Here is a 14,718-nt window from a genome sequence, read left to right as displayed (position 1 = left end):
TAGTCAGTAGATATAAATATGTATTTACTTGAATTAAATGGCACTGTAAACAACCTCGAATCATCAAATAAAGATATTTATTTGAACACAGAAATACTGGAAAATGTCACCAAAAAATGCTGGTTTATTATTGAATAACAAATGAAGTTGATTTACATTGCAATATAGGTAAAATAAGCAACCAAATGTATTCTGTCTTAGTCGTTAACATACCAACTACAGTGGTCCTTTATCTGAAGTTTACTAGTAACCAAACCATAGGTCTGTTTCAAACTCAAATATCAAGAATGTAAGATTTTGTCAAGAGGAACTACTTAGCCACACCTCTCTATCTTTATCTTTCTAGGTGGTCAGTCTCCAAATGAGAAAACAAAGGCAAATTTTTGAATTATTAAATGTTTGACCAAGTAATAATTTAGGATCATACTATGTGGAGTACACAAAATGCCCATTCTTGACTTATTACCAGTTTCTGGAGATATGGGCAGAATGATACTGCAGTTAATTTAAAACAGTAAAAAAAGCTACATATGAAAACCGAGGCTATGTAACTAATATATAGGGTTTTGTGCCGGCCTGGTCCACTGTCAGCATCCAATACGGTTGTCTTTTTACATTAACACCGTGTCGCCAACATTTTGCAATCTGGATTGCAGTTCAGGAGCTCTCCCCAGTGATTCTGGATTAGGTCCTCAGACAGCGTCCTGGATAGTTAAGACAGCATCCTGGATGGTTAAAACCACGCACCAGAGGGCCACCCAAGGCTTTCTCTGGTAGCGCAGCGCTTTGACGCGTGCTACCTGCTGCCTGTCCTGCCTCGGGTTCAGGCGCAGCCCTCTGGGGGGGCCAACCAGCCGAGCATCCCCGCGCTGAGCTCGAGCTTGTGCAGGAGGATGGAGCCAGCCCGGAGAGTGGTCCCCACGGGGCCGCGGAGGACTGGCTGGCCGAGCCGTTACTGGTCCACGCAGTCAGAGCGTCTTGTGCATTCCGCTATGGTTCTGAGGAAGAAACTGAGTTGTTTATGGACGCTAGGTCTCTGTCTGGTAGCCAGTAAATCGTCTGCCAAAGTTCCCTCCATCACAGACACGAATTTTAAAGACAGCAGCGTCAAGGCGCACAACGACATGCGCGGCAAAGTCTGGCCCCCCGCGGCCGACATGAAACACATGGTGAGAAAGAACCCCGGGCTGGGATCTTATATCTCTGGTTCATCCTAAGGTAACTGGCGGATAAATATGATGCAGCCATTTGTATGAATTCAGTCTGGACTTTCAGCATGCACTTAAGAATCACACCTTGGCCGGGCTATCATCCTTCAGGGGGGTGATAGGCGTGGACGAGAAGGGAAAACTTAAACATGTATCTTGCCCAGGCTTAGCTCCCTTTAGTGGGGGGCGGGGGAGAGAGGAAGGATTGGGGGGGAGGGAGGATAGGGGAATGGAGGGTGGGGGTGGAGGATGAAGGGTGGGGAGTCAGGAAGGATGGTGTTTGGGAGTTGCTTGGTCTTCATCGCTAAGGCGTAATAGACGTACTTCCGCAACTTCGCACAGGTTTCCCCACCCTGTCCCCTTATTTTGGCTAGCACTCCCCAAACTGCATACCTGGGATACTACGGATAAAGAAAGAACACAGGGATCGAGATTCTCTTGATCTCTTATTATGAACTCAAGGATGAAACAGTAGTACATGTGTAGTATTCATCTTTAAGAAATGTTCTACAAGGATGTGAATAATGAAATCAGCATTTGAGCAATGTCAGATTGTCATTTCCATGAAAAATAGAATGTGAAGTTTAATTCCAAAAACATTGAACTGATGGTGTCTTTTGTAGACCTTCATCATATAGACATTAAGGCAAAAAGAGTACTCTGTTGAAGAATGAGCATCAAGAACATTGGACTATTAAAATAATTCATAGAATTTACAGTTTTTAAACGAATGTCTGACTATAAATTTTCTTGCATGTAGATGTCATTATGAAACTATGAATATAAATGTTGACAGCATAGTTTTGCTTATATACTATGCAGGTATAGCTACGTTGTAAAACATATCTATTTCAGCTTTGTTCCTTTCTATCCAACAGAAAATAAAATGGAAATAGGGGCACCTGGTGGCTCAGTGGATTAAGTGGCCAGCTTCTCTGGTCATGATCTCGCGGTCCGTGGGTACAAGCCCCACGTTGGGCTCTGTGCTGACAGCTCAGTCTTGAGCCTGCTGTGGATTCTATGTCTCCCTCTCTCTCTGCCCTTCCCCTGCTCATGCCTCTCTCTCTCTCTCTCTCTCTCTTAAAAGTAAATAAACATTAAAAAAAAAATTTTTAAATAGGTACATAAAATGGAAGTATTATAAGATCACATTCAGCAAATAGCACTATTTAAAACTGCACTATTCTGCTACATGGGAAAGAATTTTTTGAGGGGGAAGAGGTTTCAAATAGGTTTGGGAAACACTGGACTGGATTAAACAACAATAAACTGATCTCTTTAATACAGAACTATTAAAATATTTTAATATGTAATATGTACTTTAATCTCTAATAAGTTAGGGTGGTCAATGACATGGATTTGCTATACAGTATTTCCTCCACACTTATTTGAATATATTTTTTTAAGGACTATCTTATGTCATTAAGATGGTATTTATATATATGTGTATATGTTTACATATATGTGCATTCTATATAAACACACACATATATATGCTTTGGTTTCCAAAGGAAATAACAAAAAGATATACATAAAATTAGTTTAAATTTAAATAGTTAGCTGAAGGCAAGAGGGAAGAAAGGAATAGGGTGGAGAAGACATGAATGGAAACCAGCCTTCTTTGCATTTACTTTGTTTTATGTTTGAGTTTGTAGACATGTAAACGTTTTTGTTATTTAACCCTTTACATTTTCTGGTGCTCTTTATTTCTTTAAGAAAAATTTTTTTAATGTTTATTTATTTTTGAGAGAGAGAAAGCAGAGTGTGAGCAGGGGTGGGGAGGGAGAGAGAGAGAGAGGGAGACACAGAACCCAAAGCAGGCTCCAGGCTCTGAGCTGTCAGCACAGAGTCTGACGCAGGGCTCAAACTCACAAACCTCGAGATCATGACCTGAGCCGAAGTCGGACGCTCAATCGACTGAGCCACCCAGGTGCCCCTCATTTCCTTGTTTAGATCCATATTTCCACTTGGTATCATTTTCCTTCTGCTTAAGGGACATAAACATTTCTTATGCTTCAGTCTGTTGGTTTTTAATCGTATCAGCTTTTTATGTTATAAAAGTCTTTATTTCTCCTTATATTTTTTCTATTAGGCGATTGCATTAACTGTATATTTTTTCCAGTCAAATGAGAAATAATTGGCATACATCACAGTATAAACTTAAGGCATACAGCATGAGGGTTTGCTTTACATATATTGTGAAATGAATGACACAATAGGTTCAGCTAATGTCCATTTTCTCATACAGATACAGTTTATAAAAAGAAGGGGCGCTTGGGTGGTGCAGTCAGTTAAGCATCTGACTTTGACATAGGTCATGATCTCATGGTTCTCGGGTTCGAGCTCCGCATTGGGCTCCGTGCAGACAGCTCAGAGCCTGGAGCCTGCCTCGGATTCTGTGTCTCCCTCTCTCTCTGCCCCTCCCCAGCTCGCACTCTGTCTCCGTCTCTCCCTGTCTCTCTCTCAAAAATAAATAAACGTTAAAAATAATTTAAAAAAAAAGAAGAATAAAGGACAAAAATTTCTCCTTGTGATGAGAACTCATAGGATTTACTCTCTTAACTTTCTTATATATCATACAGCAGTGTTAGCTATAGTCATCGTGATGTGATGTGGGCCAGGAGCAAATAGTGAAGAAAGAATTCTTGAGACGTTTTCAGTGCAAAAACGTGTTTCTATTAAAGCACGGGGACAGGACCCATGGGCAGAAAGAGCAGGGATAGGATTGTAAAGGCAATTGATTATACACGTCTAAGCTGGGGGGAGGGGTGGGCGGGTCGGTGGTAAAGACAAAGGAAATTTCCAAAAGGATTTTCATATGTTAAAGATTTCTGGGATCCTGGAGATCTGGCTATTGTCAAGCTAAAATTGTTTCTTGCCTCTGGCAAAGCATTAATATTAAGACAATTGTGAGTTCTTAGAGGAAAGTCCTGCTCTGTCTCAAGTATTTGTTGATGGGCTGCAAGTTGTAAGGTAATTTAAATTTAGCTACATTTCTTTTGCCTTTGTTCTCCTCATCAATCATGTACATTATATGGATAGTACTTACTCATCTTATAACCGGAAGTTTGCATCTTTTGACAACTCTCTATCTCCTTAATTTTTGCTAGATATTATCATTGTGTGTAGGATTCTAAGCTTAACTTTAAAGATGTTGCTGCACCGTCTTCTATCTTCTTTCACATTATTTGTGATGAGAAATCTGCTGGATCATTCTCTTGGTTCCCATATACATCATATGTACTTTTCCTTTGGCTGATTTTAAGAATTTCTCTTCATCCTTGGTTTTGAGCAATTTGATGTGCCCTAGTGTCACATTGTTCATGTTTCCTAGGGTTCATTGAACTTTTTGTATCTGCAGATTTTAATTAAAACAGAAAAATTTTACGCATTATCTATTAAAATATTAGAGGCTCCAATTACATGTACATTATACCATTTGAAGTTTCCCACAGTTCACTGATGCTCTTTTCATTATCTTTTTTTTCTCATTCTTGCTTTTTCTACTAACTTTAACACTTGTGTCAGTTCTGTTTGGATTTCCATTGATTGATTTTTCTGCTCATTTTGGACTGTATTTTCTTGCATCTCTCTATGCAGATAATTTCTTATCAGGTACCAGATATTGCTAATTTTACCTTGTTGGGTGATGGTTATTTTTGTATTTCTATAAATATTCTGGATTTTTTTTCCTGGCATGCATTCATGTTACTTGGCATTTTGATCCATTTTAGACTCGTTTTTAAGATTTGTTGGGCTGCACAAAAGCTGTAGTTTAGACTAGGATAAATATCCCCCACAATTAAGCCAAGATCCTTCTGAGTACTCTACATAATTCCCAAGATTATGAGGTTTTTCCAGTCTGGCTAGTGAAAAAAAGGCACTATTCCCAGGACTGGGTGAGCATTAGGTAATATTTCCCTTATCTTTTTGAGTGATCCATTCCCTGGTCTTGGGTAAGTTCCTCATATGCATGTGCTAATCACTACTCTGCCAAATATCCAAGCAGGACCCTTTGAACATCTTTGGAGTTCTCTCTCTATGCAAGTCTCTCTTACCTGGTACTCCTTTATAGCCTGAAAATTCTCTCAAGGCAGTAGGCTGAAGTTTAGCTTATTGGTCTCCCTGTCAGGGAGCACTGGTCTTTCTTTGCTTGATGTTATGTGTGCCGACACCTGTTGTTTCATATATTTTATTTTTATTGTTTCAAGTGGGAAAGTAAATCTAGTCCTGTTATTCCATCTTGGGCAGGAGCAGAAGTGCTAACTATTGGCTGGGACTTTAATAGGAGTTTCTCCAGTCTTCCACTACTGGATCATCAAGGAAAACTAAGCACCTCATTTCTCATATCAATTTCTATATTTATTAGGAAATGATAGGCTATTATATTGTGTTAACAAATGAAACCTGAAAGCTCACAGGCGTTTTTTTCCCCATTTTTTTTATTGACATGACACTGTATTTAAGTATACAACATGATTCAATATATGTATATTGTGAAATGATTACCACAAATTGAGTTAATGTCCATCACCTCACATAGTTACAATTTCTTTTTCTTGTAATGAGAATGTTTAGGATCTAATAGCTTAGCCACTTCAAATATACAATGCAGTATGGTTGCATATAGTCACATCATCATGCTTTACTGTACATCCCCCAGAACTTATTTACCTTAAAACTGGAAGTTTTCACCTTTTGACCTCCTTCACCAATTTCACCCCCCCCCATATCCATAAACCACCAATCTATTCTCTGTATGTATGAGTTTGTTTTTTTAGATTCAACATGTAAGTAAGATCATACAGTATTTGTTTTTTCATTGTCTGGCTCGTTTCACTTAGCATAATTCTTTAAACAATATTGGTTTAGTATCTCACTCACACAAAGTCCAATACTGGTTGGACCACTCTCCACATCACTTCTTCGTGCAGTGCCATGGGCTGATTTTATTTTGGTTCCATCATGCCAACATATGTTTTTCAGAGTCACCATTGAGAAAGCTAGAGGGCTATACAGGTATTTTTATAATCAGACCTGGAGGTGATATATGTCATTCCCACTCAGGTCCCTCTGGCCAGAATTAGTCTGATGACCCTAGCATGCTTGCATTAACTATCACTAACACAGACTGCTTTTATGGTCATCAGATATTTACTTATTCCTTCCATCCCATAAACAGAATAAGTTCAAGGCCTCCTCCAAAGGATAAGCCCAATATCCTGTTTAGTTACTGAATCAGAATCTAATATTTCTGAGTAGAATGCAACAACCCAACAAAGTCAGTTGTGAACACTCTTGGCCTAGTGCCTCTATCTGTCCTCCACACAAACAATATTTAAAGGCAACACAAGACAAGATAACCGTAACAAACACTTCTACTGAGAAGGTGGAAGAATAGGAACCACACAGCAATTGTTGGTCCAGAATGATTATGAAATCTTTAGATAGTAGACAGTATTCATACCTAATATACTGGAGGTCAGAAAAGTTTTTTTGATTAAGGAAGTAGGAGTTCCCTTGTCCATTGTTTTCTGTGGTATCTATCTTCTCCCTCTAAAATGTTCTTCCTTATTCATCATCCTCCTTGGCCAAAATGAATTGGGCATTGGGAAATATACCATCTTTGAGCCATAACCGTTATGCCCAGAATTCGTGATCCCCAAAGACCACCAGGGAGCCGAGTCCAATGCAAAAACAAAAGAGCCTTTTTTCGAGCTAGCTTGAGCTCAATCTCCTACCTGCACCGACACAGCGGCGAGATACCGGGGAGAGAGAGCGAGTTTCAAAAGGACAAAGGTTTTATTGAGGCCTAGGGGCAGTTGGTGAGGTAATGGCTGTGGCCTCAGTCAATTGGCTGGGGAAGGGTCGTGGCCTTGGCCGATTGGCTGGGGAAGGGTCGGAGTCCTGTTACTCAAGGGGAGGAGACATGGTCAGCCGGCATAGGTCCGCCCCTTCAATAACCTTCTCAGATTGCTTTTGGCCCATGGAAGTTTAAGATCCAAGGTATTCATAGGCTTTTTTCGTAACAAGTTTACAATATCTTTGGGAATACATCTGTCTCAAAAAATCTGAAGGTCTTTCAGCTATATGCCCCCAATCAATTCCAAATACCAATACCCACACTTAAAGTACCAATTGGAGAAATTTTCAAGTCTTTCTTTGTTTTCTCATTTTGGTGCTTTTCTTGTTCACCTTAATGCCAGTTATCTTGAAACATGACTTTTGGGTAAATGGGTACATCCTCATCTGTTCATTTGCTAAGGACCTTTTAATCACTTAACAAGATATCCTTGGAGTCACATTCTTCATCTCCTCTTTGTCCTAATCGCAGGAAAGTTTTATGACATTAGTCTCTCAAAGTCTTTTTAAGATCTCATATCTTATTATATGCTGTATAGAAGCAGTTCTTTTCCATGCCTCAAAAGCCCCACATTTCTTGACTCTAGCTTTCATTTCTTTCTCCAAGCTGACCAGTTTTTTACTCTTAAAATATCGTGTTGAACCTATACCGCAACCAACAACCACTATTTTGTTTTCCAATCTCTGCTTAGAGCTTCAAGTTCAGTGGACTCATGATTCTGAGTTATAGATCACATTTTTTCAGATGTTTTGGCCCTGAATCACATGGATTGCTGTTATTCCTGCCTCTGACATAAGTTTCCTCACTGCTTGCCAGCTAACTGTTAAATTCCCCACACAGTTCAGCAAGCTTACCACCAACATTTGTGGGCTAAAGGAAGAATAAAAATGGAAACCTACATACAATCTCATTGTTTGCTCAGTAATTCAATCTTTATTTAGTAAAGAATGTATGGTTTCAGGGATTTCACCTACCTTGCTCAGATTTGGATTTAATCAGATTAATTTTGCTCATTTTCATTTATATAATCAGTAACTAAATTTTTACTTCTTCTGAAGTAATCAAAACTATTAAAATTAAAAGGCAAAGTTTAATGGGTGAATAACGATTTTAAGTATTGAAAATTTTTTTGGAAAATTTAAGTCTTGTATATTTGTATAAATATAAAATTCACCATTCTGGTGATCATGTCCATCTAGTGGCCAATGTAAAGAACTGATGTCATGCTTCACTTAGGTAACATACAGATCTACATTTACCCCTACTTACCAGTGATGGAAATTGTTACCATTGAAAAATGTCTTCCTTACCCCAAAAATGGGAATATGAAGAGAGAAGGAAGGAAATAGATCTTCAGTAGTTCTGCTAAACAATATTATATTATGTAAGAATCCACTATTTCATGTTGCTTTAAAAGATTTGACAAGTTGATCTTTTCTCTTACCTAAGAGTTAACATAGTTAAAATCTTCCCTGGACTCTGAAGCAGTGTCTGTCTCTTATATCATCAGCAACAATATTCACAAACTATTTTACCATTCACATATAAATGCCTTTTGTTTTAAAAACATGTCGGTGTCGTGGGTCACACTGAACATGTGGTAAGGTTAGAATGAGAAGAATCTTTCATTTTATAATACCCTGTGTGTGTGTGTGTGTGTGTGTGTGTGTGTGTGTGTGTAATATGTGATGTCCTATAAAATCTGGGCCCACAGCAGGAATCCTTCCTACTTAGGTCTCAGGGTGGTTTAAGTTTAGATTTTTATTATGGCTTCACTCTACTTTGAATAGTAAGTTTTATGAAGCTAGTCTAGGCTGTCCTATAAAATAGACCCTGAAATTTTAGTGGCTTAACAATTTAATTCCTTAGTGGCACAAGTTGGAGAGAAGGTGAATTGGATTCAACCTCTCTTGCTGAGACAAGACCCTGGGTCCCTTGCTGGGACCCTTACCCTGGTTAGCTCATTGACCTGCAATATTACCAGAGATCCCAAAGTCATTCATTGGATAATTGCTTTACTAATGTGAAGAATAACTATCTATTGATTCTCTTGCTATTATAAAATAAGAGGTTATTTTTTTCTCATTTCTTCCCTTTTTTTTGTTGAATTAATATGGCATTTATATTCAGACCACTGTTCTTATTAATTGCAGATCTTATTAATTGCATTTCTTATTAATTGCAGATCTTTATCCTAGAGCCAACTAGTAATAACACAAATAAAATTTAAGATAAGTGTTTGTGAAGTTGTAAAGAAATTGGAAACACTGTACATGGTTAGTGGGCATATAAAATTGTGCTGCAGTTCTGGAAAACAGTATGAAGATTGCTTAATAAATTATAGTAGAGCTACCCTAAGATCCAGAAATCCCACTTCTGGGTGTATATCCAAAAAATTGGGCGCCTGGGTGGCTCAGTCGGTTGGGTGGCCGACTTCGGCTCAGGTCAAGATCTCGCGGTCTGTGAGTTCGAGCCCCGCGTCGGGCTCTGTGCTGACAGCTCGAAGCCTGGAGCCTGTTTCAGATTCTGTGTCTCCCTCTCTCTGACCCTCCCCTGTTCATGCTCTGTCTCTCTCTGTCTCAAAAATAAATAAACGTTAAAAAAAATTAAAAAAAAATTGAAATCAAGATTTTGAAGAGGTATCTGCACTTCCATGATCACTGTAGTACTATTCACAATAGCCAAGATATAGAAACAACCCAAGGGTCCATCAACAGATGAATGGAAAAGGAAAATGTGGTATATACATGCAATGGGATATTATTCAGCCATAAAAAGGGAAAGTCCTGGGGTGCCTGGGTGGCTCAGTCAGTTAAGCGTCTGACTCTTGATTTGAGACTCAAGTCATGATCTCATCGTTCCTGGGTTTGAGCCCCACGTTGGGCTCTGTGCTGACAATGCTGGGGTTGGGGGTGAGGTGCTTGAGGTATTGGGGAATTGTTATTCAAAAGGTATAAAGTTTCAGTTATGTTAGTTGAATAAGTTCTAGAAATCTGCCATATAGCATAGTGTCTATAGTTAGCAATATAGTATGGGGCACTTCAAAATTTGTGAAGAAGGTAACTCTTGTGTTAAATATTCTTACCACAAAAACAAACAAACAACATCAAAAGGACACAAGGAAACTCTGGGAGGTGTTGGTTATGTCTTTTACCCAGATTATGGTGATGCTATCATAGGTGTCTGCATATGTCCAAACTCATCAAACTGTACACATAAAATATGTAAAGTTCTATCATATCAATTATACCTCAATAAATTTAACTTTATAAAGTATTATTTTTGTTATGGGCATCATTTCTTATAATCCTTTCAGGAATTTTGAACATTGACTGTTATACTATTTGTATTACTCAGTATCATTCTTTTTTATATCATCCATATATAGCATAAATTCTTCAGTAGCACACTGCAAAATCCAGGCATTCTCCCACCCTCAACTCTATGCACAATATACTGTTTCTTACCATAGCACTAGTAGAAGCATCATGTTTTTATAAGCATATTTTTAAAAAGATAGTGTGGGAACTCTCCATATGAAACTATTATAATTCTCTTTGTTTTTAGTTTATATTTGGAAGAATCTCTTAGTAGGTTTTCTTATTCTTCCTTGTGTAGAGGAGCTTCTGTGATATGGATGGACTTTATAATACGAGGGCTTGTGGTCGGGAGAGCTTGCAGAGTGTACTGGAGTTAAGGCTAGGCAGAAAACAGGTGATTGGGCTTTTTAAAATTTGTGTCTACAAGCATGTCAAAGTCTTCTATTTACAAGTTAAGGCAGAATATTAATAAAAATTTTCCCATAGAACTAGAGACTTAGTAGCAATTTAGTTTTAGGTGAAAGCATTACCAGATCTAAGGTGTCATTAAAATATTTTTTTTAATGTTTATTTCTGAGACAGAGAGAGACAGAGCATGAGTGGAGAGGGCCAGAGAGAGAGGGAGACACAGAATCTGAAGCAGGCTCCAGCCTCCGAGCTGTCAGCACAGAGACCAATGTGGGGCTGGAACTCAGGACCATGAGATCATGACCTGAACCGAAGTCTGATGCTTAACTGACTGAGCCACCCAGGCGCCCCTTTTAAAATATTTTTTTAGAAAGATTTTTAATTATGCTGTTCAATCAGGGGAAAAAATGGGCCTCAAAGAGTCCCTGAGAATTCCAAAATGCAACTAGATTTTTGCAGTTATACATATACCTAGATAATTACAATTTACACACATACTATGCATGTTTGAACTGGTTTGCAATACATGTTTTAAATGCATATAATTCCTTTGCCATCAGATATTAATTCCTGTTCTTTCAAAGCTGTTGTGTTCACCATTTGTGTGTGTGTGTATATATATGTATTTTTTTAATATAATTTATTGTCAAATTAGTTTCCATACAACACCCAGTCCTCATCCCAAAGCATTTGTATATTAAGACTAGGTCTTGGGCACCTGGGTGGCTCAGTCGGTTAAGTGTCCGACTTCGGCTCAGGTCATGATCTCACAGTCCGTGAGTTTGAGCCCCGTGTCGGGCTCTGTGCTGACAGCTCAGAGCCTGGAGCCTGTTTCAGATTCTGTGTCTCCCTCTCTCTCTGCCCCTCCCCTATTCATGCTCTGTCTCTGTCTCAAAAATAAATAAACGTTAAAAAAAAATTTTTTTTAAAAAGACTAGGTCTCAATTAGAATGATAGAATAATTTTCACTTGTACCATACTTTGGGTAGGGGATGACTTGATACAAGTTATTCTACATTAGAACTATGTTTTAACTAATATATTTTCTTTAAAAATATATACCAGATTTAAGCTGGTCTTTTCTTTTTTTTTTTTTTTCCTTTTCTTTTAAAATGGAGAAACTTCTCAATGATTCAGGTAAAAGACAAGGATTTTCACAGGCATAAGAGGAGATAAAGCTTTCCAGAGTTTATAGCTAAACTGAAATATCTCGGAAAAGGAATGAATTGGTTTCTAGCAAGGAATATAAGTGAGAAGGCCTGGCTCGAAAACATTTGTTTGCTATTGCCGATTTACTGTTTGTTTGATTCTGTAATTACATCTGTCTTATAGTGGCTGTGAGAAAAATAGAGGCTCTGTCCTTGTGGTATCTTGCCTCTTTCAAGTATGTATAATTTTTGGTGAAGGGTGGTATATGAGAACTCATCACTCAGTCTAGTCATTTTTTCAGAAGAGTAAATTATGATCTGTCCTCTGAGAACTGCTGAAGTGTCTCTTGGCTACTGTAAACAAACTTTTTCACGTAACAATTTTTGTAGTTTGAAGGAATATGAGTGATTAAAGTGTCAAGAAATGTAGGAAGTTAACCAATGAAATTAGTAGTATGAATTTAAATCTACAATCTTAAAGTGAAAATGAAATGTCATTTATTTATTACCATTAAATTACCCTAATTGTAATGTTTAGTCCTCACATTGACAAGGGGATTAAAAATGTGATCTTAAACATTCTGGGGACTCCTTTCCCCCTATTGTTATACAAAAAACAAAAAGCAAAAAACCTGGGGTCTTTGTTCCAAAAGATAGGTGAATCATCTTAAGTAATCAAGTCAATAATCATTATTATCCTTCCAAATTATCATTGAGATGCCAATATCATTACCCTTCCAGGTTTGGACATGCTCCCAACACAGTCCAATGACACAGAAATACTGATGGAGGCTGGGAGAACCATGTTAGATATTCTACTTTCCAAAGGCCACCATGCTACCATCTGAAATCTTGCTGTATGCTGAAGGCATGTAATACTGGCAGTAGCCTTTAATTTTAGCTCCTTTTTTGTTTTTAAGTTTATTTATTTATTTTGAGAGGAAGGAGTGCTGGAGAGGGGTAGAAAGAGAGGGAGGGGGAGAGAGAGAACCCCAAGCAGACTCCACACTGTCAGTGCAGAGGCTGATGCAGGGCTCAGTCCCAGGAACTGTGAGGTCATGTCCTGAGCCCACATCAAGAGTTGGAGTCTTAACTGACTGAGCCACCAAGGCACCCCTTTATTTTTAGCTACTTAAGCTTTCTGGCATGCCAAAAATCTTGAGGCAAAGAATTACAGAATGTCTGTCTACCTACTTGGAATGCCTTTTTGGAATTATGGAGATAGGAATGGAGCATACAATGAGCAAAAAACTTAAGAAATCATGTTACCGACAAGATGGAGTATATCCATGTGCACTATCCTTCCCATTAAATATAGATAAAAACCTCATATTATATATGACATATATATGACATATTTTTTAATGTTTTTAAATCTTTATTTTTGAGAGAGAGAGAGAGAGAGAGAAACTGTGAGTGGGGGAGGGGCAGAGGAAGAGGGAGACACAGAATCCGAAGCAGGCTCCAGGCTCTGAGGTCTCAGCACAGAGTCCAATGTGGGGCTCAAACCCACAAACTACAAGATTATGACCTGAGCTGAAGTTGGATGCTTAACCGACTGAGCCACCCAAGTGCCCCTAGAAGACTCTTAAAGTTGGAGAGAGAAAAAAGCAAAGTAGCCAGAGACTCCAGACTCAAGAAATGACACAAAGTGAACTCCATGTATTTCCTCTTTGACTCCTGTATATATTGGACTAGATATGACAGAAGCCTAAATCCCAGAAATGCCAATGGATACAGAAAATAAAAGCCTCAAGAAAAGTCTGCTCTCTCTTGACAAAGAAAAAGGGCAACCTAGTCAGAAAGAAATGTTTCTTTTTTCTTTTCTTTTCTTTGATAACCATCCGACTTCGGACAAATAACACAGGGATGGGGAGGGGAAGCAACAATCCTCCTATCTTTTTTAGCAAAGGCTAAGTGGAGAGCCTAGACTATCATCCTTGACCAATGCTAGTAAGGGACCCCTCCCACCTCCTCTCTACCAGTGTTGTGTCAGAGGAGGCTTCTTGCCCTCATGAGGCAATAATATGGTGTCCCTTCCCTCCCAGCTAGGATGGTATCTGAAGAGGCCAATTATGGAACCTGGACTTTCACTACCACACAGAAGTAATGAAGTGCCCCTCATAACCACCTCCCCATGGTGCTAGTGGAGGCTGAGTAGGGAGCTTAGATTTTCATCCTACCTGGTAATAAAAAGGCAACCCTTACTCTCCCGGTGGGATGATGATGTCAGCAAAAGCAAAAGGGGAACCTGGATATCCATCTCCTTCCAGTAATAACAAGGTATCCCTCCTACAGGGTTAGTAAGAGTGGGGAGTCTGGACTTTCACCCACCAATCAAGTGATAAAGAGGTGGTGTCCCTTTTCCCCCACTGGAGCAGTTTTAGTGAAGACCTGCGAAAACAGGATGATTCCATAAAACCTAGAGTCTCATAACATAAAATTCAAAAAGTTAGGCACACAATGAAAAATCACTCATCATACCAAGAACCAGAAAAATCTCAATATGAATAAGAAAAGACAACAGACGCCAACACCCAGATGACAGAGACATAAGAATTATCTCACAAGAATTTTAAAGGGCTCATCATAAAAATGCTTCAAAGAGGAATTATAAAAATGCTTAAAACAAATGAAAAAATAGAAAGTATCAGCAAAGAAATGGGAATTATAAAGAATATTTAAATGGACATTTTACAACTGAAAAATATAATAACCAAAATAAAAAATTCACTGGATGGGTACCTGCTGGCTCAGTCAGTAGAGCATGA

General features: G+C 38.6%; 2 protein-coding genes across 6 annotated transcripts in view; one reads left to right on the top strand and one right to left on the bottom strand.

The window, feature by feature from the left end:
• Window positions 1-14,718, bottom strand: part of CAPS2 (calcyphosine 2) — a 114,298-nt gene that overhangs the window by 60,993 nt on the left and 38,587 nt on the right. The gene's annotated exons all lie outside the window — the stretch shown is intronic.
• GLIPR1L1 (GLIPR1 like 1) overlaps window positions 902-14,718 on the top strand; it is a 36,746-nt gene continuing 22,929 nt past the window's right edge. The window contains exon 1 of the mRNA XM_025926992.2: window positions 902-1,169. Within this exon, the coding sequence (XP_025782777.2) occupies window positions 993-1,169 (177 nt within the window). The 5' untranslated portion in view covers window positions 902-992. The remainder of the gene's footprint in view (window positions 1,170-14,718) is intronic.

This window comes from Puma concolor, chromosome B4, assembly GCF_028749965.1.
Source record: "Puma concolor isolate L17-30 chromosome B4, mPumCon1.1.hap2, whole genome shotgun sequence".
In the NCBI taxonomy this organism is placed as follows: Eukaryota; Metazoa; Chordata; class Mammalia; order Carnivora; family Felidae; genus Puma; species Puma concolor.
The sequence above is the reverse complement of the archived record's forward strand: the minus strand, read 5'-3'. Positions and strand labels throughout refer to the sequence as shown.